The sequence below is a fragment of the Carassius gibelio genome, chromosome A12 (genome assembly GCF_023724105.1).
Source record: "Carassius gibelio isolate Cgi1373 ecotype wild population from Czech Republic chromosome A12, carGib1.2-hapl.c, whole genome shotgun sequence".
NCBI classification, from domain to species: Eukaryota; Metazoa; Chordata; class Actinopteri; order Cypriniformes; family Cyprinidae; genus Carassius; species Carassius gibelio.
This window is the reverse complement of record NC_068382.1, coordinates 13,204,989-13,232,775: the sequence shown is the minus strand read 5'-3', so window position 1 is coordinate 13,232,775 and position 27,787 is coordinate 13,204,989. Positions and strand designations below refer to the sequence as shown.

The window sequence follows — 27,787 nt, the reverse complement described above, 5'->3', positions numbered from 1 at the left end:
CCTCTGCACGTGTAAAACATACACATTAAAGATTAATGTTCCAACACAGCCTGTTCTTCACAAAGACTGTAAAAGCATACAGAGTCTTCTGCGTTTGATGTTTTTTTTTTTTTTTTTTTTGGAGTCGTTGTTTTTGATGATTCCAAAGTCACACAGTTTCCTCAAAGTCTGTATAGTCTTCAGAGCAGCGACAAGAATACATTTGTGAAACCTTTGAAAATATCTGAATTTTTGCATTGCTGAATAATCTCAAATCTTTTTGAACAATTATAGATAAACACAATCTGACTTAACTAATAACACACAAATCATTGTGGTTTTCACAATTTTATTGAAAACAATAATAATCGTTCACAGTGCAGGCCAGGGTGTAGAATGTAGGTGAAAATAGTAACTGGATTCTCCTTTAGTAGCAAATCATGAACCAGATATTTTCTGTAGCTGCATAGGACTTTGACCAATTTTAGACCATTACCCATAAATCGGTTTCGGTTTATCAGTACTTCTGGGTTATCTTGATATCACAGCCCTTTTGATGAAGTGCCACAGTATCTGCCATATATATTATATAGAATCAACTGAACATTTATTTTTATAGGAAATAGAGCTATATAAATAAAAACCTTTTATAAAGTTGGTCCAATTTTTTTGTATAAACCTTGGTTTTTGGAAAATATTGATCTGTTTTGCATTTGCAAGAAAACATTTTTTTTTTAAGTAAAAAGGGTTTTATCAAATGTAATGAACAATAATTAAAGATAAAAACTGCACAAAAAATGTATATACATACATACATACATATGTATATATATATATATATATATATATAAACTAGTAGCTTTCTCTTGCAGCATATTACAGATGTTTCATTTAGCTTCAGTCCCTAGCTTTATAAGAAAGATTTTGTTCATCTTTCCTGCATGTAACCGAGACACAGCTTCTTTCAGAATCATAACTTGGTAATATCTTTTGAAGTAATGCCTGCCGAGATGACAGACAGCCTCCTTCTGCTTTTGATGTATCAGTGCCTTTGGAAGAGTCTAATGATTCCAGAGTCATTTAGTTTCTTCCAAGTCTTTATCTCCAGGCCATAGTCATGGTTAATAAAGAAAATTACACTGGTTCTTTTTAACTTTTCATAATAATAGTTGGAGTACTTATGGTGGTCTTCTGTGATAAATCCATAGGCATCCACCTAATGTTGAGAACAAAACATTTTCATTTAGTTTTCAAAAACTATTACTAAAATATGTACAAAAAAATAGGATAACAGAAAATAGAGTACTTCCAGTGTTAAACAACTACAAACCAAGAACAAGCTGATGAACGAATAGAAAATTAATAATGCCTTTACTTACAATGTCACATGTGTGAATAGCCAAGAATAAAGCAAACGCTCCGTTGGTCGGTCTGTACATTGCCCAGTATTTGCCCTGCATTTGTTTGGATGGCATGAATCTGTTTTTATATATTAGATAAAAAATAAGGGTTATTCAAAAGAGATCATGCTAAGACTGTTGTATGACTATAGACAAAACCGGTCACTTTAACATAAATGTTACCTGTTGCGAATGTATCGAAGAAAATCAGGATGAAGAACATAGAATCCGCTCTCGTTAAAATTCCCATTGAAAAATTTCAGTGGCCTGTGGAAGAATAAATGCAAATGTCTTTTTTTTTTCACAAATCAATAACGATACATTTTAACCCCTTATCATATTGAGCTGGAGCCAAGCATTGTAAACACCACTTCACTCACAATATCCACTTTAATTGTTACCTCCACCGCTTAGGAATAAAGTTTGACCCTATTATATGATTAAGTTTGGCACTATATATAGCTCCAAAGACTTCTGTGTTAATTTTACTGTACCTCACACCCTTGAATGACCCATTTGCTTCTTTTCCCTGCAAAAGGCCTTGGATCCACTCATAGTCCCTCAGGCCTTCAGGGATCATTACATATTTAATATCCTATTGAAAAACACCAGTATGTCACTTCTCTCAGCAAAACATTTAGTTGTTTACAAAATGTTACGAAAACATTTAACCACACAAAATCATTTTTGACAGTGAGGACTTTAGTAACGGCTGTTGAAAATTCAGTTTTGCCATCACAGGAATAAATTACATTTGAACATAAATTCAAATAGAGAACAGGTGTTTTAAATTGTAATATTACTTATAAGTGATTTTACTATATTTATTATACGTTTTGATCAAATAAATGGAACTTTGGTAATCGTAAGAGACTTCTTTTAAAAATAAAAAATCATAATATTATATTATAGTGAATTATAGTGTACAGTTCTGTAGTGTACTTATATTAATAATTCTCTGCATGCAAAACTGTAAAATATACTGACCTCATCTTGTGGAATATTGTGAAACCCGTACTGTTTTAATGTCAGTATGGAACTATATAAGGAAAAAGCTGTATGTACATAGACTGATGTTCTATTTCCAACATCCTCCTCGTAACCTTGAATAACAGCCCCATTTACTCTGTTTAAAAATAAACAGTTTCAGAACAGTTTCACACAGTCACAACCTTAGAATAACTGTTAATGTAGCATCTGTTATTGGTGTATATTATCATTAACATATCTAATTCATTCAGTTGTCAACTCTACCTTAGCCATTTTTTACAAATTTTATTTTATTTTACAACATTTACTCTTACCGAAAAACGTAATCATGGGAGTCTATCTCTTTGCCCATCTTTGAGTTATTGAGAATCCCTCCAGAGGCCACAACAGCACATCGGATACAGCCATCCTTTGAACTTTCAGGCACAGGCAGTAATATTGGAAACTTAGGCTTTGGTATCAAATCCACAGCTCCTTTTACTTCTTCAGTGGGGGGAAAAAATGCATGTAAAGGAATGCAAAGTGCATTGGGTTAGAGGTCATCCAAACTTAAAAGAATTGTTGGTCAAAAAATGAAAATGTAGTCACCCTCAACCAGCAAACCGTTATGTAGCGGAGATTTTTTTTTTTTTTCATCAGAGCAGATTTGGAAAAAATAGCATTGCATCGCTTGCTCACTAATAGATTCTCTGCAGTGAATGGGTGCGGTCAGAAATAAGAGTTCAAACACCTTATATAAGCATTACTGACGGCACCCATTCACTGCAGAGGATCCATAGATGAACAAGTAATGAAGAAACAACCTCATCAACATATTTATTGGCATGAGTGTAAATTTTTTTTTTTAGCAAATATTCATTTTTGGATTAGCTAGAGCAGTGGTTCCCAAACCTGTCCTGGCGTACCCCCAACACTGCACATTTTCTTTGTCTCCCTAATTAAACACATCTGATTCAACTCATCAGCTCATTAACCCATGTGATAATGAGCTGATGAGTTGAATCAGATGTGTTTAATTAGGGAGACAAAGAAAACGTGCAGTGTTGGGGGTACGCCAGGACAGGTTTGGGAACCACTGAGCTAGAGGGAACTAGAACTAAGGGAATATTTTAAGGTTGCAAGTATAGCTCAATCAGCAGTGTTTGTGGCACAATGTTTATATATATATATATATATATATATATATATATATATATATATATATATATATATATATATATATATACATACACACACACACACACACATACACCAGGGTTGCCAGTTCTCACACATCTGCCATGACACTCATGCTTGCACTTCAGCGTGAGATTGATGCTGAAAGCATGAGTGTCACGCCAGATGCGTGAGAGTTGGCAACCCTGATACACAAACACACAGACACAGACACACACACACAAACTCACTGGCCACTTTATTAGGTACACCTTGCTAGTACTGGGTTGGACCCCTTTTTGACTTTAGAACTGCCTTAATTCTTCGTGGCATAGATTCAACAAGGTGTTGGAAACATTCCTCAGAGATTTTTGTCCATATTTACATGATAGCATCACGCAGTTGCTGGAGATATGTCAGCTGCACATCTATGATGTGAATCTCCCGTTCCACCACATCCCAAAGCTGCTCTATTGGATTGAGATCTGGTGACTGTGGAGGCCATTTGAGTAAAGTGAAATTATTGTCATGTTCAAGAAACCAGTCTGAGATGATTTGAGCTATGTGAGATGGTGCATTGTCCTGCTGGAAGTATTCATCAGAAGATGGGTACACTGTAGTCATAAAGGGATGGAAATTATCAGCAACAATACTCAGGTAGGCTATGGTGTTTAAATGATGCCAAATTGGTACTAAAGGGCCCAAAGTGTACCAAGAAAATATTCCCCACACCATTACACCACAACCACCAGCCTGAACCATTGAGACAAGACAATGTTGAGACTCATCAGACCAGGCAATGTATTTCCTGTAATCTTCTATTGTCCATTTTTTTTCTATTGTCCAATTCTTCTATTTTCTTGTGTGAATTGTAGCCTCCGTTTCCTGTTCTTAGCTGACAGAAGTGGCACCCGTTGTGGTCTTCTGCTGCTGTTGCCCATCTTCAGGGTTTGACGTATTGTGTGTTCAGAGATGGTATTCTGCATACCTTGGTTGTAACAAGTGGTTATTTGAGTAACTGTTGTCTTTCTATCATCTCTAACCAGTCTGCCCATTGTCCTCTGACATTAACAAGGAATTTTCGTCCACACAACAGTCGCTCACTGGATATTTTCTCTTTTTTGGACCATTCTCTGTAAACCCCTAGAGATGGTTGTAAATGAAAATCCCAGTAGATTAGCAGTTTTTGAAATACTCAGAAACCCCGTCTGGCACCAACAACCACTCCACGTTTAAAGTCACTTAATTCACCTTTCTTCCCCATTCTGATGCTCAGTTTGAACTTCAAGTCATCTTCACCACATCTAGATGCCTAAATGCATTGAGTTGCTGTCATGGGATTGACTGATTAGCAATTTGTGTTATCAAGAAATTTAACAGGTTTACCTAATAAAGTGACCGAGTGTGTATGTGTGTGTGTGTGTGCACATATAAAATGAATTAAATGAGACAAAGTGAAACATTGGGGGGGGCAAATCTTTAGAGGACTTAAAATAAATGTTTATAATGAACAATTTTATAAAAACACATGAATTCTTCTGTTTAAAAAAGCATTAAAATCATGACAGTTGTTTTAGATATTTATGGGATTCGCTGTCATGACAACAAAGTAACTTTTTGCTATTTTCATCGCCCAAAATGTCTTCTTTTGTTTTCTTAATCTTGCTCTTTCCGAATCTCTGACCATTGCTGCCTGCTCCCGCAACACTTGTTTCACTCCCGCGATTTTCATGTCCACCCACTTTAAACATTTTAATATTGTATTATAGAATTTGTATATAGACATCAGGAGCAGCTCTCAGTATGCAGAATATTTAAAGCACTTTTGAATGAGCGTTCACGCTGTTTACTTTCACTTTCGATTTCGCAATCACACACACTGGCTATGTTTACATGCACACTTTTTGGTTGGATCGGACTGAATTCATTACGATTGGTGAATCTGATTGTAGTGTTTACATGAACGCTTAATAAAGTGATTGGGTTGATGTTCGCGTTTATATGCCATAAACTCCAAATCAGAATATAATTATTTATTTTACTTGTTTGTTTTTTTGTTTGTTTGTTTTTTACATGTGCACACTGCTCAAATAGTGAGAGTGTATAGTGAAAGTTACATATAGATAATATCAAGTTTCTCAGTGTTTGCACATAATAACCACTCTCCTACATGGTTTCTTTGTTTGTTTTTAACAGCAGAATTAATATTTACCCGTTTATGGATAAATATGCATATAAACCACTGTGCCATACTATATAACTATATAACTATTCTTTTTTCCATTGTGCCTACTTGTTTTATTTTTATTTATTATAAACGAACACCAAAAAAAAAAAAACTTGCTATGTACCCTGCACCCCTTTTAGGCACCTTCTTTTTGGAAAGCTACAATATGGTCACCCTACCAAAATTGCTAATGTGAAAGCACCCAACAATTTCAAATTCTATGTAAAATTGCAGTTTATTATAAATTATTTAATTTTTTAATTCATGTGCCCTTTTATTCTTTAATCTAAACCTGTACTGTAGCCATAATGTTTAACTAAAGAAACAGAAGTCCGTTTCCATTGTTTACAGTGTTCCATGACATAAAGCTAATATTAACCTACTGCACCCCTTTCTCAAACATACTCAGGATTCTACACACCCTTATTTTGCCAGAAATTAATCTTAAATTTGCATTAGGTTATCACCATTGTACTTGTATTCCATGAAGCCGAAGGGATTGTTGAAGTGTGCTAATCGATTCCATTCTGTTATGTTGAGTAGTCCTTTGTACAGCCACAGCTGAATGTCAGGAAGTGTTGCCTCCTTGAACTTGGGATCCTCTTTGTTTTGAAGGGATTCTGGACAGGTCTACAGAAAAGCTGATCAAAATGACTTCACAATTTCACAGTGAGAATGGTATTGGAAAAGTAGCACTTACAGGTCTTCTTGCTTCATTGCTTCGCAAATAAACATCTTCGAAATCCCACACTGGAAGTTTTGTAAAATTTTTCTTATAGAGAACCGGAATAGGTGTTATGTTGACTTCTCGCTCAGTGGGGTAAATGGGTTTTTCTGTTTCGTACTTACTTGTAGTTCCAAGTGGTGATAAAATCAATGCAGAAATGATGACAATTTTGCTAATTAGGAGGAAAGTGTATAGAATAAATAGGAATAAACTTATTGTGGTAATCTAGACCAACAAATATTTCACAAAAAAAGTATTAAAACCCAAATATAAGTCATCAGAATATCAAAATTACACCTTTAAGACAAATAAAATATTTTTAAGATATTTATCTAGTTGCTTTCTTACCTGTGAAACTGTTCAGAGAGATTCATCCAAAGCACTAGATAGAGCAGCACAGAGCAAGTCAGAATAAGACTAATAGCAGTCAATTTTTTCTGCATGTTTCAAGACAGTCTGATCAGTCTGGCCAAATGCAGAACTGTGAACTGTGTGAAAGATGTTACTGTTTGTAACAGTGTTTTATAATCTACCTACCTATTCAAATTCATTACATCATCAACCAGGTGTTTACATCTGCATTACAGTCCGCCCATCGCTATGAATAATATTATTGGCCTTTGGCCAGCACAGATCTATAAGCTGTGTTTAAACAAAACAATACTGGTAAATAATAAAAAATATAAAATAAAGCAAAAAGCATAATTTGTCCATTTGTCATACTAGTAACTTAAAGAATCCCAATGTCACTATGTAAGATAGACAGCTGACAGCTAGAGTGAGTAATACTCGCTGATTTAGTATTTAGTATTTTATTTCAGTTTAGATCATACTTTATTTAACATGGATTTGGTTTGAACTGACATGCACCATAACCATTAATTGAAGCTAAATCATAAATAAAAAGAAGACTCGTTTTCTACTGAACATTTCTAGATTTTGTGATTCCTCATTACTTATATTGTGTATAATAATGACCAATAAATGCATATAATATACATATAACTCATAAACAAACCCTTTTTCACACAATCAAATATTTCAGGGAATAGGTTCATTGAAGTCACTGATTTCAACTTGAAAGCTCCTTTAAAATGGTATTTGAATCTAGAATTTGAATCTAGAATCTAGTGTTTGTCAGTACAGTTTTATTTGCTGATTTGTTAAACAGAATAGAGTTTAAGCTGTTCTTGTAAATCGCTCTCTGTCACCTCACCAAATGTGTCTTGTTTCTCTTTGAGCAGCTGGAAGATGGCAGCTAACTGCTCTCGCTGAACCCTGAAACAAAACATGTACACTTTATTAAAAACATGTCTCAGATGTTCAGTTTGTAAATTAATATCTACGGTTGTGTCAGTAAGTTTAGCGTAAAAAGACAGACAGTCACTGGCTGCTGGAAAGGGTTCAAATATGCCTGAATATAATTACAATTCTGGAAAACAAAAGAGTGCAGGACCTGGGAGAATTTTCTGAACAACTGTGCAGAGTTGAAAAATGGGCAAACAGAAAACTTGAATAGCCTGAAACACATATTAAAATCATGGACGTAGAGTATTAAAGTGAACATGCTTGACAGAACTGTTTGCATACTATTAAAGAAAACTTGTTTCAAAATGTTTGTTATGGGTGGAGGGAGTGAATACAAACTGATTGTTTGTATGGCATATAAATCATCAAGATATGAAAAAACATCCTGAAGTCTCTGAGAACAAACTAGAAAAGCAAAATACAAAGTAAACAAGATTAAGACTTGATGAATAACTCAAGGTGAACCTTACACTTTATACATGGTGCATTGAACTGAACAAATGTTACAGTAAATACATTTATAATCAGTGTTGCAAGTAACACATTACAGGAGACATGGATTATGTATTCAAATTACTTTTATAAAGTAACTAGTAATGTAACATGTTAATTTTTAAGTTTTACTTTTACATTTTTTTAATATGTAATGCTAGTTACTTTGTTTTCCCAATTATTGACTGACAGCTCTCCTGACTCATGTTGAGAGAAACCGGGAGTAAGTGTAGCAGCATTGTGTGCTCTGCTTACTGCATTTCTAGATTAACATAAATGTACTCATCACATTTGCGCAAAAAGAGATTCAGTATTCCTCAAAATGAATAAAAACAGTGAAATTCATACCTGCAATAATTAAATATGTTACCACAAAAATATTTTTTCTATTTAATCCCATTTTATTAACCAATGCATTATTACTGCAGACCTTCGATGGTCCAATTCAATAACACCATTAAGCAAAAATTACTTTATATAAACATAACATTTGTGTTTCTTGAGAACAAATGAAACATTTCCTCCAACCTGAGGGAATGAAAGGCCTTTTACATTTCCCAAAAATAGAACAAGCAAGCAAGCCCACCCCAGATGAGAAAAAGTCACCCAAAAGTAATGTAATGCATAACTATTCAGGTATGATGTGTAAAAAAAAGTGAAAAGTAAGTTTAGTCATGCAATTAGTTAGTGTTTTAGGGAGTAAGCCTCACACAATATTATAATGCATTACTTTTAAAAGCAGAGTTGGTCATTTGGTTCAAAAACATTTTTTGTTATGCTGGTTGAAAGTCTCTTCACATCCCGATAGCAATCACTAAGTTAAGTGGTCTAAATTTATTTGTATTCATTTATATAAAAATTCTTTGGTCCAAAGATTACGATAGGCTGTCCTACCTGCCTCTCAATGTATGTATTTGCATAACTCTGCAAACCCTGTTGTGCAGACATGACACATCATCAGTGCGTTCCATTATGCAACTGCAGAACGAGCAAGAAAGTAAGGCATTATTAGTAAAATATTGTTTTATTGTGTTATAATAATAATGATTTCTCATCGGTGTATGGAAGAATATTGCAGACTATTTTCAAAATGAATTGCAAATTGTATTTTCTATTGCATTTTCAAATTGTGGGCACATAAATTGTGACATAATCCAAACGCAATTGACAGTCACAAATGCTCAATGACTGTCAAAATTCAAATGAAAAAGCAAAGTCCTTTTGCAACTGTATTTTCCAAGTCTTATGAGTTATGACCCTGTCATATTTAAATAGCAACATTTAAAGGGGGGGTGAAATGCTCATTTTCACTCAATCTCCTGTTAATCTTGAGTACCTATAGAGTAGTACTGCATCCGTCATATCTCAAAAAAATTTAGTTTTATTATATTTATAAGAGAAAAATAGTCTGTGCCGATTTTTTTCGGAAAAACACGACCGGCTGGAGGCGTGACGTGTGGGCGGAGCTAAAGAATCACGAGCGCGAGTAGGCTTTTACGTTGAGAGCGTTTGGAAGTTGTGACATTACCGTGAGGAAAAAAAAAACATCATCCAAAACAAACCATGGTTAAAAGTCAGATTCAGCTGTTTATTTATGATCCAGAATCAGATCCCGAGGCTGAAACTGAACGAGAGCAGCAGCAGCAATGAATACAACAGCGTCTCTATGTGGTATGTATTGAAACTGTATATATTTGCTTATGTAACCACTCTCTCCCGGGTCCTTTCTGACGATCCTCGCTCCAAGCGGGGCTCGAACCCGGGTCTCCTCTAACAAGGAGGCTAAATGGCTACAGCCACTAGCGTCTGTTGCTAGTGCGTCTCTTGAGATCGGGGAGGTTTACCTGCACAGCACTTCTCGCTGGCCTCCGTTACACTTAGCGGTTTTGGAAAATGACTAAGTTCCACTTTATGTCGTCTTTTTTTCTTTAAAGGTGTACAAGGTTTACTTGATGTGCTTACGCGCCGATAGCTAAGTTAACAACACAGAGATATTTGAAGCAGTTTTACCACCTGCAGTTCCAACACACGATCGTGACCCTTTTTTGTTGGGACTGCATTATCCTTAAGAAATAAACGATACGCAAATCCGGCGTCAAACTGGGCCTTGTTTGTTAAACAAGCATCTTCGAAATGCAGGGGAACAAACACAAACACTTGCACAACTCCCTTGATGCTCTGTAAAAATAAAATCCATCCACTTGATGTTTTTTTTTTTTTGGTAATCTGTGCAGGGTTGTCTTGCCCTCGCAACCAAAAACACACTTCTTTTGTGACATTTCGGTCTCTCGCTCTGGTCAGTGAATGTCTCGTCTCTGCTCTGCTAAACTTCCGGGAGAAGTGACCTTAGCACCCATATAAGGAAATTCCGCTCCATCTAACGTCACACAGAGCCATACTCGAAAAAAACTTTCCGAAACTTGTGACAAACCGGAAGGAGTATTTTTGGAACAAAAATACTCCTTCAAACGTACAACTTAATTTTTGAAACTTTGTCCATGTTAAGCATGGGAATCCAACTCTTTAACAGTGTACAAAACTCAGTATGCATGAAATAGCATTTCACCCCCCCTTTAATTACCAAGTCTGCTTTTTCACTTTGTCTGCATCATGCATGTAACCTGCCAAAACTCAACTGGAATCGCAATTGCTTTAGGAGTTGAATTTTCGATGACTTGCACAGAAACCTGTCAATCAGTGTCAGGGGAGGGACTATTCTATGGGGCATGCACTCACAGTAGGTCAAAATTCACCATTAATCAAACCCTTTCACCTGCCTCAACATCTCTAACTGTTTGCACTCAGACTGATGCACACGAGCAAACAGTGCAATTGTACACACTTATTGTATTATAGTAAATTCTCTCTCTTAAATTCTCTGTAGTGGAGCACACTTTGCCTCAAGATCTCTCACTGCTGACAGCCACCGTACACTGCAACTGATGCACAAGATTTTTAACGTTAAGTTACTCACCTTGGCTGTGGCATGTTCTGTGACAGCTGCGTCTAGGTCTGACTGGAGAAGTGTCATCCGGGGCAGAAAGATAGGGTTATTTGATTTTCTGTATGGTCATGTGTATTGGTATACGGGACACCCCCGCAGCCACTGTTGACATACTAAAGGCATTCGCAAATCACACAGAACATGTTTTTGCTTTGAAATATGAAAGACACGGCAGTGGGATTTGAAAAAACTTAAGGTCTCTTTTTTTAACTTCTTTTGACTTGAGTGTAGTAAGAAGAGCCTAACCTGATTTTACCAAGTGAGACATGTTCCTGGGACAACATCGTTGTTGGCCCTGGAACAACATTGTGATTAACCAATCAGATTTGAAGAATCAGTTTATAGATTTTGTGAAGTTTATGCTTAAAATCAGTATTTGGTGCTTGTACATCAGTGTCATTCATCTATCATTTCCTCTGATTTTAGGGATTACTCATGGTTAAGGTTAGGTTTAGGTGTAGGGATATGGTTAAGAATATATTTTTGGAGTAAAATGTTGTTCCAGGGTCAACAAAATATGTTGACCTAGGAACACATCGGACTTGGCAGAAGAAAAGACGCTAGACATGAGCGCAAAGGTAATGCATTAAAGTGGAAATGTGAGTGGGAAAACTATTAACATGGCTTAATAATGTTCTAAATCATCAACTAGGAAAATCTGCCTTTTTTTGTACTGTTCTCTGAGACCCACTTATAATGTTATCAAAAGTTCTACATCAAAACAAACAAACAAATAACAACAATTTAGAAGTAATAGGATATTTTCTGTCCCGTTTTGACCCCCTCATCAGAACTCTCTGTTTGAATATGAATGGCAGATTGTAGACTTGGAAGTAACATCCACTGCTATGATTGGCTAACAGTATGTGTTTGACAGCCTACTGTACATCCTTCATAGATGTACACTGCTGTGATTTAGGTTAAAAACGCTGTCTGAATATTCAATTCTGATTGGCTGGCAGGTTCCAAATCCTATCAAAAGAGTCTTTTGTTCTAGAGTAAGAAGAGAATAGCCTGGAGTAGCTGACCCTGTCGCATAACACACAAACCAAAAAAATTACAAAGCTCGAAGTGCATCGGATAAAGAAAACCCACTTTGTCCCATGGACAGTTTTAAAAAAGGCCTATCAAAGTGCCCATCTACTGTAATGCCAGAGCCTTTTATCTGCATCGTAGGCACATCCCTTTGTGCAAACTCGAGAACAATGAAGTGTCTTTCACGGTGAATGATTTCACTACAACATGTTCCTGAATCAACATCCTTGTTGATCCTAGAACAACATTCCAGTTTTCAAGAAATGTCAGTTTTAGGCTTACAATCAGGGTTAGATGCTTCTACACTCTTGATATTTACCTATCATTTCCCTCTGATTTTATGATTTAATAAACAGTAGGGTTAGGTTTAGGAGTAGGGATTGGGCTAGGTCTATATTTTTGGACAGCAGTGTTGATCCAGGAACATGTCTTACTTGGCAAAATCACACTGCATGCAGAGAGCAGTTTTCCGGATGTGGACCTCAAGGGGATTTCGCTGCCTTCATGGAGTGGGCGCTGGTGAGCAATGACCGTCCATTCACCATCGGTCTTGCCAGCCCCACTCCAGAATCAGAGTCCAGCCGGACATCACCCCACAGCACGGAACGTTTGCACAAGCCCGTCACAGACAGCCAGCCAAAGCCCGCCATGACTAACGAGCCATCGCATGTAAGAGCAACAGAGCTGAGACTCCATAGCCAAAGCCTCACAAATCGTCAGACCAGGTGTGAGAGCCGGCAATGAGGAATGATTGTAGGCTCTCACAGTGGGGAGCGAGGACATGGAGGAATGCCCCTCCCACTGTACCACCACTGAAGGTGAACTGAGGTAGGATTCAGGGGATCTGATAGACTTTTAATTAGAACTAACCAGTTTCCCGTCAAAGTCTGAAGTCTCTATCTGTCCTATTACGGCCAAGGAGGCTGTTTCCGAACTGTCTATCTGCCCTGAAATGTCTGTATGCCCCATCATGACCATGGAAGTCATTCCCCTATCTCTGGCACTGCCAACGTTGGGAGTAGCCATCTGGTGTGTGAGGCAACACACCATACCTGAACCCTCAGTCTGCTCAAAGCTCCCATCCAGCCTCCCTCTCCCACCACCTCTTCATCAGTCTTCACCACCACCTCTTGCTGTCCATTCAGTCCAACAGCTCCGCTAGGCTCCCTCGTCCCTCCGGTTCCCCTTAGGTCAGTTGTGAACCCAACATCGCCTCAGAACTCCACTTCTCCGGCTGCGCCTCATCACTCCACCGGGCTTCATCTCCACCTTGGTCCCCTGTTGCTCCGGCTCCACCACGGCCTTTAAGATCCTCGCCTATGCCTCGGTTGCCTGAGCCATCTGCTCTGCCTTGGCCCTCCGGATCCTCCTTGTCATCCTGGCTCTCTTTAATTAATCTTAGAAAATATTAATCTCAGGAGGATCTTGAGATTAATCTCAGAGTTTGGCTGAGAACAATGTTTGGGAATCCCTGCCCAACAATGTTGAAGATCAGAAAGGGTTTCATTGTACAGTACGGATGAAAACATTTTTGAATAAGATTTTCAAATGTTACACATCATTAACACAACACTGTGGATTATTACATTTTGAATGCTTTTACACACCATTCTTAAACACATGACATGAAAGTAGAAATTAAAATTTTTCGGTGCAACAAATGGTCAAAGATTTGACTAACTAAACAATAAAGAAAAACATTAAATATGATTTTGTAGGTACATTTTAAAGGGATAGTTCATTCAAAAATAATAAAAAAATCACTCACTCTCATGTTGTTTCAAGGTTGTATGACTCATTCTTCTGTAGAAATGTGTCAGGGTTTTACTTTTCGAACGGGTAGGGTAAATAATGACAGGGTTGTCATTTTTAGGAGGATTTATACCTTTTAATCTATTATAGTCTATTGGAGATTGGTGAGTCTTAAAAAGGTGAATGTGGAAAGATTTTGATGTTTTAATATATATATATATATATATATATAATAAAAAGGAAATATGACACATTTGTGTATTTAATGCACAATTACTTGTGTGAATTTAATTATAATTCTACATGATATCCAGTGTAATACGAAAAAAGGAAGACAGGATACTCACACTAGGCTTGCTCATATACATTTTATTAGGCCACAGATATATTTGTAGAGGTTTATTTCAAGCATTGTTGTAAACACACTGCAGTACTAGTCACCAATGGCATCTAGGTAGGCTACTAATCAAACTTCTCAAACAAAAATTAGAGTCTCCCAGTTTAAATTTATAAAACTATAAACACATCAAAGAGTCAAGCCAAGTCAAGTCACCTTTATTTATATAGCACTTTATACAAAACAGATTGCGTCAAAGCAGCTTTACAGTGTCAAACAGGAAAAACGTGTGCTGATAATGCAAGAGGACAGTAGAAAATGTCAGTTTATCAGTTAAAGTCAGTTCATTGTTGATTGTTGAAACTATAATAGCCAGGGTTAGCACAGGTTATTCGCTTGTTTTCTCTGCTGTGTGCCTGTAATCAATAAGGCAGAACAGCACAGACACTTTATATTACACAAACTATGCATTGTTTCGAAACTGTTGCAGTTAATGCTTTAATGGTTAAAATTTTAAACTTTGTTACCTTTTCAAAATAATCCATTAAAATAAGTTGCTATTTGAGGAGCCTACTTTAATATTTTCAGTTCCATTCATTTGCATGTCATCTCAAGGACATGCCCACAAAATGGGGAACTAATGAATATTCATGTAAACTCCACCCACTCAAACAGTAATTCATGGGAACTGAATATTTCACAACACCGGTCCGTAGTCTGCCATCTCTATCAATCCCATTCAAAAACTGACAGCAACAGAAGGGTAGACGGCTCCTTCTCCTAAGACTTAGAGTTGGCACAAATGGCACTTCATAATATTGGGCCCCATTTTTTGTTGGAGATGAGGGTGTGAAGTGACATTCTTTCATCTTGATCCTCAACAAGCAAAAAACAGACTGTGCTCAAACATCCATCCTCGTCCAAATAACCCTACCCTTTCCATGTCTAGAAGCAGTGAGCAGCACTAAGCAGCCAGTGCTGTCAAAGCAGGTGTTCTTTTTGGCAGATTGGCTTCAATTTAAGCTGTTTTCAGACTTACAAGAAGTTCTGAAACTTATAGTACAATGACGTCTTATGTCAAAGGATAAAGGGAATTTAGATTTCTCAGTTTATGACCCCTTTAAACTTAGTTTTGTTGGTGTATCCTAATATGTTTATATTGTTAGGCTTAAATAACATTTTTTTAATTAAATTAAATTCATGCATTTAGCAGACACTTTTATCCAAAATGACTTACATGCATTCAAGCTAACAATTTTCTCCTAACATGTGTTCCCTGGGATTTGAACCCCCAACTTTGCACTTGCTAATGCAATGCTCTACCACTTGAGCTACAGGAACACATTCTATTTTTTAACGTTGTATTAAACAAAATTTATTAAGTCGTTACCAAATGAAGCACGTTTTTTGATTATCGTTATGCTTAATATGGCTTAATGCATTAAAACTTAAAAAAAAAACAAATTCAATTTGTTCGTTCTTGAAATTGAAAGTGATCGATAAATTTGCACTATATTACAAGAAAGATTATTGAGTTTAGTACTGAGAATGCCCATGCATTTGGTAGAGTGTTTGCTTGTTTGTTTGTGGTAGTCAGTTGATAAAAAGAACAAGTTAATCATCAAAAAATGGTACGTTAAGAAGAATAGAAAATTGGCTTTTCTTCAAAATGTAGTTTATATATATTTAAAGCTGGGGTCTCCAAACTCTGTCCTGGAGGGCCGGTGTCCTGCAGAGTTTTTCAACAATTTGCTTATGTAGGTCATTGTTTGAACTCAGGTGTATTCTGGCCATTAACCTGCATGAACTTTATTGAGCTTAATGTTAAATAAAATATGTAGACCAGGGGCCTATAACAGATGTTTGTGTATAATTATTGATGAAGGATCCCTCCTACTATTGTTACAAAAACAAACAAATCAGAGCAGTGGCAATTTTCTCAAAGTTCATAGATTAATTCAGTGCTTCCCGAATCTGTCCAATGGTATAAAACTGGGATCTGAAAATCTGATCTCACAGATGTGTGGTACGCCACTGATCACATGCATCAGTCGGACAGTTACCAGTGAGCAAGTTATAGTAAAATATAAGGTAAGTTGGTAAATAAGTGTAAATTTGTTAATGCATCAATTGGAGTGTAAACAGTGAGAGATCATGAGGCAGGTGAAAAGCATTTGGTTAATGGTGAATGTTGACCTTTTGTGGTTACCGTTGTGGAATAAGTATAGATCCAGGTTGTCTGTTCCTTCACACGTATCTCGGATTGGCTGCTGCCTTCAGTTGTGTGAGGTTTTGTGGCAGTTGCCTTTAGCTGTGCCTTTACCAAATACGTCCACTTTTCAAAGCATTCGGCACAATCATATGTGAGTGTTGTCACTTCCAATATATGCCCCAATAGTATACTGATAAAAGTATATATCAGTAACCCCTGATATGGATTTGACAGGTTTTCTTGTAATTGCGATTCCATTCGAGTTTTGGCAGGTAACATGCGGCAGAGAGTAAAAAAAACAGATGTGGAAATTAATATTGCTATTTAAAGGGGTCATCGACGGATGCTAAGTTCACATTTGTTGTTGTTTGAACATAAATGTGTGTTGGAAGTGTGTGTACACATCCACTTTATAATGATAAGAATTCACCCCGTGTTTTTTTTAATCCCTATTTTAAAAACCCCTTTCTCAAATCAGGCTGTTTTCAGATTCCTGTCAGAATGACGTAGTTCTGCACAGGCCCCTCCCAGGATAGTTGATTAACAAGTCCGTCTTACCTTACGACTTATGAGTGAGCTGTCATCAGTCAGCCATTGTGTCGACTCCGATGGAGGGGAAGACAAGAATGTCTCCTATTAAGCAATTGAGGTGTTCTGTTACTGGATGTAACAATGAATATAAAGCAGTCGACATTTACTCCCAACATCTGAGCCGTTGATGAAGCAGAGAATTAATGTAACTTTCGTTTATAAAAAGGAATACACTGATGCCCGATCTGTCTAAGGTCTACAGAAGAAGTGAGAATATTGTTTTTGTTTTTAATGAATCTTTGCAAATCGCCTTTCCTAATATTTGCTAAGTTAGCATGTTTCGCGGCTGAAGTTTACAGTCCACGGAAGAGAGGGGCAGGGTCAGCAGAGCTCATTAGGATTTAAAGCAACGTGGACTAGAACAGTGTGCTGAAAAGAGAGCTGATTTGGACAAGGTAAAAATGGTGTTTATACACGACTATTGAGAAATTTTAATCAAAGTATGATATTTACCTTTAATTAAGACCCTAAAGATTCAAATCAACTTGTGGAAAATGGGCATCCTATGACCCCTTTAAATATGACAAGGTCATAACTCGTAAGACATGGGAAATACAGTTGCAAAAGGACTTTGCTTTTTCATTTGAAATTTGGCAGTCACTGTGCATTCAAGAAAGCGAAAATGCAAATGGTAATGCAAGATTTGTGATTGCATTTGGATTAAGTCACAATTTGACCAGCACCTGTACATTCTTATTGAAACATTTGTGTAATTAAAAGGATGAGTAGTAGTTAATAGTCTCTAATTTGCCTGTATAGACAAGCCCTGAAAATGAATATTAATTCAATTAAAAATTAATAATCACAATTAAAAACATATTATTCAGAAACTTCATATTTAATGGTATTTTATTATTTTAATAGCATGTAATGAATTATACTTTCAATTAAACATTTGCAATGGGTTTTTGTGCTTGTTTTGGCATGAGTTTTTATTGCATTTACACAGTTTTAACCAGCAGTCATCCCCAGCATGTGGTGTTTCAAGCACTTCGAAACCGTGAATCATTTTGTGAAGCAATTGGTTCAATCGATTCAAAGCTTAGAAAATGTATTTCTTCCATTACTATCTTCCATACCGGTGAATGAGACATGCAGTAATCTGACAGCATTGCATTCAACCCTCCACCAATGCCGTCTATCATCGTATCGCTGGTTAGGGTCTGGTCTGCCTGTGCTGTTCATGTGTTTTGAAGGAGGTGTGGCAGGGGGAACTTGCTTTCAAACCTAGCTTGCTATTGCTAGTCTTTCCGAAATTGCCTGTACTACCCTTTTAATATTCTCCCTATCCAACAACACAAATTACAAGACATTTTAGTTAAGAAAGTATCACCTCTGCTCTTCCTCCAGATCTTCTTTGGTCATCATCTTTTCAAGCTGGCAGGTCCTCAGCATGCCAGCCATGTACCTCAAGGGTTTCTTCTCGGCATCTATTGCAGAGTGGAAGATATACAGTGTCAAACAACTGCAGTATGTTCACAAATATATTATCCCACAAAACATAAGAAAATTCAGGGGCAGTTTCTTCTTTAGGGTGATAGGGCGACGCACCATAAAATAGTGCAAAAGGGATTTTTTTTTCTATCACATTCAACCATAGCAATCGCTGTTCTAGACTGTTTGTTCCCTCTAGCGGACTAGCGGTTTGCATGTGTACTGCACATTGACATGGAAAACGACGCACTTTTTTTTTTTAATCAAAAATCATATTAAATTACCCTTGCCAACCATATATCCCTTTAACATTATTTGCATTAGTGTAGTTCTTTAAACATTTTTTATTATCATAATTTTTAACACTATTTTGTCTCACTTCTGACACACATGCAGGGGCGTCAGACAGGGGTTAATGGTGGCACATAGTTTGTAGGGCCTGGAAAGTGATTTCAACCAGGTGTTAATTAGTACATTTTACAGTAAATATTATATTTAAATTTAATATTAGATAACATTACAGTTAAAATTCTAATGTGCTCCAGTATGTTAGTCACCACATCAAAATAAGTGTGCAGTACTTCTTTAAAGTATGACAAAAAAAATCATTAAAAAAATGATTTAAAATATACTAAAAGTTTTAATTTGACAATTACAAAGTGCATACTTTAAGTGTACGTTAAAAAAAACAAAGTGTAAGTGACTCTTCAGTACACTTTAGTGGCTTTTTATATATTAGCAAGTAAAAAATATATACTTTTAACATTTGAAGTACACAAAAGTGGACCAAGGCTGCATCTCATTTCTAGTCTTACTTGATCTTAGTGCTGCGTTCGACACCATAGATCATGACATACTCATAGATCGATTACAAAACTATACAGGTATTCAAAGGCAGGCTCTAAGATGGTTTAGATCCTACCTGTCCGATCGCTACCATTTTGTTTACTTAAATGGGGAGTCATCTCATTTATCATCAGTAAAATATGGAGTGCCACAAGGATCCGTCCTAGGTCCCCTTCTATTTTCAATATATATGTTGCCCCTTGGTAATATTATTAGAAAATACGGAATTAGCTTCCACTGTTATGCTGATGATACTCAGCTATATATCTCAACGAGACCAGATGAAACTTCCCAATTATCTAAGCTAACAGAGTGTGTTAAAAATGTAAAAGATTGGATGACACACAATTTTCTCCAATTAAATTCGGATAAGACAGAGATACTAATTATTGGACCAAAAAACACTACACAGAATCTTGTAGATTACAATCTGCAACTAGACGGATGTACTGTTACTTCCTCTACAGTCAGAAATCTGGGTGTTATATTAGACAGCAATTTGTCTTTTGAAAATCATATTTCCAATGTTACAAAAACTGCATTCTTCCATCTTAGAAACATTGCCAAGCTACGAAACATGTTATCTGTTTCTGATGCAGAAAAGCTAGTTCATGCATTCATGACCTCTAGACTGGACTATTGTAATGCACTTCTAGGTGGTTGTCCTGCTTCGTCAATAAACAAGCTACAGGTAGTCCAAAATGCAGCAGCTAGAGTCCTTACCAGGTCAAGAAAATATGATCATATTACCCCAATTTTACAGTCTCTGCACTGGCTACCTATTAAGTTCCGTATCAGTTACAAATTATCATTACTTACCTATAAGGCCCTAAATGGTTTAGCTCCAGCGTACCTAACTAGCCTTCTACCACGTTACAACCCATCACGCACCCTAAGGTCACAAAACGCTGGACTTTTGGTCGTTCCTAGGATAGCAAAGTCCACTAAAGGAGGTAGAGCTTTCTCACATTTGGCTCCCAAACTCTGGAATAGCCTTCCTGATAATGTTCGGGGTTCAGACACACTCTCTCTGTTTAAATCTAGATTAAAAACACATCTCTTTCGCCAAGCATTCGAATAATGTATCTTTTTAATTGTGAGTGTAGTTGCATCTGTTCAAAGGTGCATTTTTATTCATTAACTTGGGTTAAACTAATTTTACTTTGTTGGATCAGCAGCTATGCTAATGATGTCTGTATTTTGTTTCTATGTTTCGCCACGGGATTTACATCCCATGGTAACTAGGATTTAAACAAGCTCCAGTCTGGATCCAGAACACCTGAGAAGAGATGATGCTGACCCTCAGAGGACCCCAGATGATGCTACCTTGAATCAACAAACAGAACTAACAATTATTGCTAAATGTGTGACTGAATCATATAATAACTTAATTAATAATATTGATAGTTCATCGTCTAGCTGACTACGTCTTGTATTATTATTATTATTTTAATTTTTTCTAAAATCCTGTCAAATGTACACAAACTACTAGCTACTACTAAATATTGTAGAAACATAATTTTCTGTAAAGTTGCTTTGTAACGATTTATTTTGTAAAAAGCGCTATACAAATAAACTTGAATTATTACACTTAATTCAAGTTCACTTTTTTCTCAGTATCAAATGAAACAATGAAACCATAATAAAATCAATAATGAAATTTATATTTAACAACAATAAATATAATGTGGATTGCATGGCGCAGGAGGTGGGGGGGCGGGGGTGTTATGGAGCCTAATGTTAAGGAGACAAAAAATTATATCATTTTCCAATACAACACAATTCTTGTTGTTAAAATATTTTTATAATACATTTTAACTCAAGTAACTTCTGTAAATGCATTTCTATTCACAGGACTGCGCTTCAAAAATACTTTAAAACCAGTCTTATTCTTAATTCAGTCTTAATTCTTATGAAATGTTAACCCAAAAAGTATTTTCTACAATTTGTAATAATAAAAATATATTAAGACTGATAAACAGGAAGTTACTACACAATTATTATTAGTATTATTATACCAGGTGATTGAGCATAATCCTTCAGGGCGTTCCTTATCCCAGACTTTGAGGAATCCTCCTCCTGTCCAATGGAGGAGTGAACTGGAGAATCTGACTCGCTAGCTTTTTCCACATTATCTGAGTTTGAATCCTAAGGGGAAGATAGAATTAACATTTTACATTTCCTTGATGTTTTCATTGGTTTGTAATTATCATTTGGCTTATAAACAATTACAAAAGCAGAATAAATCGTTACCTTTCCATGTTTTATAGTTTCATCTTTGGCTTCGAGGCTCTTTGCATTAGATTGCAGCTGAATGTCCTGTTGACTGGTGTCCTTCTGATGGTTCCGGTGATACTGTGAGGAAACTCCGAGGTCTGGACCAGCTCTCACCTCCACAGCAGCTGCGCTAGTTTGATGGGAGCACTTTGACGGCGCAGGAGATTTATTTCTTCCCATAAAAACTGCACCTACCATAATTGCAAGAAGCGTAAACAGCATCGCCGGCCAAAATAAATCTGAGGTTCCATCCATCATATCTATGAAATAACTTTCTTAGTTCGCTCCGATTAACTGCGTTTATTATTAACTAACGCTGACGTAGGCGTTTTCTTATCTGCTGAGGCGCGTATTTTGATACATGCATATTTTTACAACGTGTAACTGCGAAGAATTTATCTCTTTTTTTTAATCACTACACTTGACAAGTCCATGCAGAAATATACATTGATTTTTTTTTTTTTTTTTTTTTTTTTTAGAGCTACTCCCAGCGGAAGTTCTGCTTTCAAAATAAAAGCTTTAGAAATAATCAGTCAAAAAAAAAAAAAAAAAATATATATATATATATATATATATATATATATATATATATATATATATATATATATATATATATATATATAAGGCAACCAAGCTATCACAAAGAAATGCGTTTCTAATTGTAAAAATCTTGCAAACACACATAAAAATAAACACTTTTAACAATCAGTGTCAAGAAATGCTTGTATTTTTAATGCAGATTATGTAGGCTATATGAATGAATAGGAATATTCAGAGAATATATTTAAATGTACGCTCAAAACCTTTACATTATTTGTAGTGAGGCAATATTCTTTAAAATATGAATGAAGTAGAAACATTAATGTTTTAGTTCTTAAATTCTTTTAAAAAAAATCACCTGCCATTCCTTTAATAACTGCATATTCATCACCACTATTATTATTGCCACAAGGACATAGGAACCTTTAAAAGTATAATCTGTTGACTTTTCTCAAAACGCCTGAAAATGTACACCTCGAGTCATTAGCTTGGAACATTTCCTTACATCAGCCAATATTTGTCTACTTTGCATAATCAGAATATGTTTGCCTTTAAAAACTAATGGTTTAATGGGGTAATTTATCTATTTTCAGTTCTCCGAACATATTATTTGTCTAGTACAAAGCACATAAAAGTACAAATAGATTTGACCCCTAAGACTGTAAGAAAAAGCAGCCTTATCAGCTTTTATGTCTATGTATCACCCTCATTATTAATTGTTTTAATGATGTGGAAATAAGTTGTTATTCTGGTGTTAATGTCACTCGCACTGTATAAAAGACCAGTGTAGTTTGCTCTAGAGCTGTGAACCAGTTTCAGCCAATATAGGGGCCAGAAGCAGAACTATCACAGTACCAGAACCAGAAAAGGTATACTTTTAAATCGACTTACTTTCAGCTGTTTTGTTGTCAGTGGTTCTGGATGCTAGATATCCATTTTTCTCTAATCTGATTTGAAGCATTAAAAGGAGAAATGAAGGTTGCAGTATTTGTGCTGGTTTTGATATGCCTGGGCAGTGCATGGTCATGTGCAGGATCCCAGCCTCTTGATAGCAGGTAAGATAATCATTAAGCATCATCAAATCATTTTCAAATAATACATTTACATACAAATATAAACGTGGTAGCATTTTACAGTAAGGTTCCAGATTAAAGGTTCAGTCAAAATTAAAAACTGGCTGAAAGTTTTCTCAACCTCAAGCCATCCAAGATGTAGATTCGTTTGTTTCCTCATCAGAAAAGATTTAGACAATTTTAGCATAACAGCTGCATTTCAATACTCCACAAAAATGTAAGTAATCCAAAAGCTGTGTGTTTGAAATGAACACATCTATTATAATTAAGACGTTTTAACTTTAAACTGCCCCTTTTGGCCAAATGGTCCATAATGCTTCTTCCATGGGTGAGCAGGTGATGTACTGTACCATTAAATTTCTCTAAATCTGTTCTGATGAAGTAACAAACTAATCTACATCTTGGATGGTCTGAGGCAGATGAATTTAAATTTTTGGTTGAACTATTCTTTTAATGTTAACTTTCCTTTAATTTGTAAAGTGTTACCAAAAATGTGCACGTATAAACAACAGATGTCAAAAGAGAAGCGATTAAAAAGTTAAGAACTATTAAAAGAGAAGCTTTTTTAATGCATTGTTTGTTTTTCACATGTCACTAATAGCTCACCAAATGACATCCAGAAGTTTAGCCGTCGTTATGCTGAATCAACCATTGCGAGTGACATCAGCAAAATTGTGGACTCGATGGTTCAGAAAAACTTTGTAAACTTTCTGCTCAATCAAAAAGAGAAGAGAAGCGAGTGAGTTTGGGGAAATGGGCAGCATGTGTGGTATAATATTCAGGTTATATAAAGTAACAGAGAGGATCCAATGCTCATTTTTACAGACCTACTATAGATGATCCAGACACCCGCATCTTCAATGACCGGCTGAAAAAAGAGTTTGTGATGTGGATTCAGAGAAAAGGGGATGCATTTAGGTTAGTAGCTTTCTGCAAGTGAGACTGATTGTGATTTACCGTCATGTAAACTTCATTCATTTATCTCCATGTTTTTCTTCCTTGACTAACAGGAATCAATAAAAGCACCTTGGAGGACAGACTGAACTCAACTCTGATTTGAAGAGCAAGAGTGTACCGGAAATGTTTAAATAATCAATGTATTGAATATCCTGTCATCTATCTCTAAATGAAAATCTTTTAATTATAATTAAATAGTTTTTCAGAATCATAATTTGTGGTTTGTACATTTATTATCATTAAGAAAAAAAATTATGTAGAGCTTAAGGGACAGTTCACCCAAACGGTTTCCATTTACACTCGTTTAAACACATCAAATCATTAACCAGAAGTCATTACTAGGTAGGACATCTAGTGGTGAACATATAAAGCTACAGGTGAAAAAGTCACATTTATAAAAATTAATTCAACTGTCAACACAGACAGACAGACATCTCCAGTGATCTAAATGTTGTTGTTTTTTTTAATGTAGGACAGTAGCATGTCATTCTAACACGTGTTAATCAATTTCAATGGCCTCGGAATTATGGAATCTTTAGTGAAGGAACTGATCCTTCTTGTCTCGCTCACAACCTTTGGATTTTCTCAAAGCTCAAACTTCATTTTATTTTATTTTTTTCTTCCCCCACCTGTATATATTCTTGATTTCGAAAATATTATTTTGTTACATCCTGGAGTTGCTAAATTGCAAAACACTGAAATGAATATGAATTTAAGCAGGTAATAAAAATACCAGTAGCCTTAATAGGATGCATTCCTTTTAGATTATTTTTCGCATAATGTGCTACGTTTTAACAGCAATGATTGTCTGTGATAACTGTGCTTTGTGCGCTACACTGCAGATATCAAACTCTGAGAGATACATTAACTGATAAGGATTAAGACCTTTATAAATAATATGAGCATAGTTTTGTCAGTTGTTCTCCAGTCCGACGGGTGGCGTTATCGGACACATTCACCCAGACATTATTGTCGAGACCTTCAGTCGTGTAGAGAAGAAATAATTCACTTCTGTTTATGTTTTCTTCCTGGACTGGTTGAAACTTTATAGATAAAGATCATATTTTGTTTGTTATATTGTAACATATTTAATTTAGTCATATTCTGCTTCGATGTGTGACTGTGTAACTCGTAAACTATTCAGCTGACTAGGAAATCAATTATAAACTTACAGTTGTTAGAACAGGAAAATAATCATTTCATTATAGTTTTTTAGACGTTTTTATTTAGCCATCATGCACAGAAGAGGAGTCGGAGCTGGAGCGATCGCAAAAAAGAAACTTGCAGAGGTATGATAATATCACTTCTGCGAGATTTATTCACTATGCAAATCGTTTTCCATTTTCATCCAGCTATTGTGTTTACTGTCACAGGCAAAGTATAAAGAGAGAGGTACTGTCCTTGCTGAGGATCAGATTGCGCAGGTGAGCAATGCGTTCTGAATGCCAGCAAACTCTCACAGGTGTAAAACTGCACTGATCCCATTCTAATCAGACCGTGTGTGTTTCCTTGTAGATGTCAAAACAACTGGAGACCTTTAAGACCCATCTGGAAGAGTTTGCCAGCAAGCACAAACAAGAAATCCGCAAGAACTCTCAGTTCAGGGTTCAGTTCCAAGAGATGTGTGCCACTATAGGAGTTGATCCACTTGCGTGTAGGTTTTTAGCATAAATATTTACCTTGATGCAGAAACATGTGGCAGATAAAATGGAATTTTATGATTTAACATTAGTTACAGTGTTCAAAAAAACTGTGTTGATTCGATATAATTATTATAAATGATTATATAAATTGTAAATAGAATTATTAAATAAAATAGTGTAAATAAAAATTATAAATAATGAATTGATGTAAATATTATAATTATAATGAATTATGCTGATGTGATATGTGTAGATGTCATAGTTGTAGATGTAAGTATACATCATTAAAATAATATTTGTTATAAACTATTGCAAACTAATTCTAATCACAGAATTGTAATTATAAAGGGAAATTTTCATTTAATAGTGTATGCTCTTATGAAAAATTATGTAGTTACATTATAATTATTAATTTGTATACATTATCAGAAATATAATTAAATATAATTGTATAATTTTAATTATTATACATTATAAATGTTAATTAATTATATAAATTACAAGTACAATAATTAGATAATTGTTTAAAATGTTATAATTTTCTCTTTTGCTGTGTGTGTGTGCAGCTGGAAAAGGATTTTGGTCTGAGATGCTTGGTGTTGGAGATTTCTACTATGAGCTTGGTGTACAGATCATTGAAGTCTGTTTAGCTCTAAAACACAGAAATGGTGGTAAGTTTTGGTCTCTTTTTTTTTTACCTTGAAAGTTATTACCTATTGTATGTTGCAAAACAAATTGCACCCTCTATTACACCAAATCTTTACTTATTGCATGACTCTCTGGGATACATGATTCTGATTGGTCAATCGTGGGATACAGCGGTCAGATATTTCTAAACAATGTTCCCAGACAATCAATCTCTGCACATAAAAAAAAAAAAAAAACACAATAAAAGAGCTAAACAATTTGTTTTGCAATTAATAACCATCAAACTGCTCAAAATTAATACCTAACCATAAATAAATCTAAATATTAACCAACAGATAACTATGTTTGCAGGTCTCATCAAATTGGATGAACTTCACTACCGTGTGTTGAAAGGAAGAGGGAAATTTGCACAAGATGTGAGCCAGTGAGTGTCTCTGATTTATATACTATTCTTTAGCTATTCTGAGCACATTAATTATTTTACCACCCATTAATATCGTCGCTCAGGGATGACTTGGTGCGGGCCATCAAGAAGCTCAAGGCTATGGGAAATGGCTTCGGGATGATTCCGGTTGGAGGCTCTTATCTAGTCCAGTCGGTCCCAGCTGAGCTCAACATGGATCACACTGTTGTCCTTCAGCTAGCAGAGGTAATCAAAACCACACAAAGTCCGAGACCTTTACACTTCCATGAAGTCCGATCTGATTATTGCCCATGTTTCACAGAAAAAGGGCTACGTGACAGTGAGCGAGATCAGAGACAGCCTCAAGTGGGAGAGAGAGCGGGCCTGTCATGTCCTTGTAAGTGCAGGAAAGAAAGAAAAACACCACTGAATGCTTTTAGTATCATATATTAATACCCTTTGTTCTGTTTTTAAGGATCACCTGCTGAAAGAAGGCTTAGCATGGCTGGACTCCCAAGCTGTTGGGGAGCCACAGTATTGGCTGCCCGCTCTGTTCTCGGAGCTGTTATCTCGAGACATTACGCCTGAGGAGGCCAACCAAATGACACCTTGAGAATAAGACATTATTTTGTAAATACACTCTCATGGTGAAACGGATAGAGACGAAGGTCAGAAATGTTGTGAGTCAAGATTGTTTGTGAGGAAAACAGAGTAAATGGAGAATAAAAGCATCTTTTTAGTCATATTTTTCACAATA

The 27,787-nt window shown here is 35.9% G+C and overlaps 3 protein-coding genes across 7 annotated transcripts; 2 read left to right on the top strand and 1 right to left on the bottom strand.

Annotated features, from left to right (window-relative positions):
- Positions 1 to 311: 311 nt before the first annotated feature.
- LOC128025201 (alpha-N-acetylgalactosaminide alpha-2,6-sialyltransferase 1) lies at positions 312 to 22,234 on the bottom strand. 5 transcript variants are annotated; one of them, XM_052611310.1, is made up of 14 exons: positions 21,743 to 22,234; positions 21,508 to 21,637; positions 18,543 to 18,639; positions 9,173 to 9,256; positions 7,695 to 7,756; positions 6,827 to 6,860; positions 6,452 to 6,650; positions 6,219 to 6,381; positions 2,684 to 2,852; positions 2,367 to 2,505; positions 1,874 to 1,974; positions 1,563 to 1,646; positions 1,359 to 1,458; positions 312 to 1,195 (listed from the first exon to the last, which is right to left on the bottom strand). In XM_052611310.1, exons 1-14 carry the CDS (start codon positions 22,022 to 22,024, stop codon positions 1,022 to 1,024), a joined length of 1,818 nt encoding a protein of 605 aa, XP_052467270.1. In that variant the 5' UTR covers positions 22,025 to 22,234; the 3' UTR covers positions 312 to 1,021. The 5 variants fall into 5 exon arrangements, with proteins under 5 accessions (XP_052467270.1, XP_052467271.1, XP_052467272.1 ...); XM_052611311.1 differs by lacking the exon at positions 9,173 to 9,256; XM_052611312.1 differs by lacking the exons at positions 9,173 to 9,256; positions 21,743 to 22,234 and adding an exon at positions 17,177 to 17,251 and having other exon boundaries at positions 6,827 to 7,756; positions 21,508 to 21,557.
- An 808-nt stretch (positions 22,235 to 23,042) lies between these two features.
- On the top strand, positions 23,043 to 24,550 carry gip (gastric inhibitory polypeptide). Its single transcript, XM_052611344.1, has 5 exons — positions 23,043 to 23,175; positions 23,265 to 23,361; positions 23,981 to 24,118; positions 24,205 to 24,297; positions 24,390 to 24,550. Exons 2-5 carry the CDS (start codon positions 23,279 to 23,281, stop codon positions 24,397 to 24,399), a joined length of 324 nt encoding a protein of 107 aa, XP_052467304.1. The 5' UTR covers positions 23,043 to 23,175; positions 23,265 to 23,278; the 3' UTR covers positions 24,400 to 24,550.
- A 767-nt stretch (positions 24,551 to 25,317) lies between these two features.
- Positions 25,318 to 27,773, top strand: LOC128025215 (vacuolar-sorting protein SNF8-like). The gene is made up of 8 exons (XM_052611341.1): positions 25,318 to 25,625; positions 25,710 to 25,760; positions 25,852 to 25,990; positions 26,546 to 26,650; positions 26,979 to 27,051; positions 27,135 to 27,276; positions 27,353 to 27,427; positions 27,506 to 27,773. The coding sequence occupies exons 1-8, from the start codon at positions 25,572 to 25,574 to the stop codon at positions 27,641 to 27,643; spliced, it is 777 nt and encodes a 258-aa protein (XP_052467301.1). The 5' UTR covers positions 25,318 to 25,571; the 3' UTR covers positions 27,644 to 27,773.
- Positions 27,774 to 27,787: the final 14 nt, after the last annotated feature.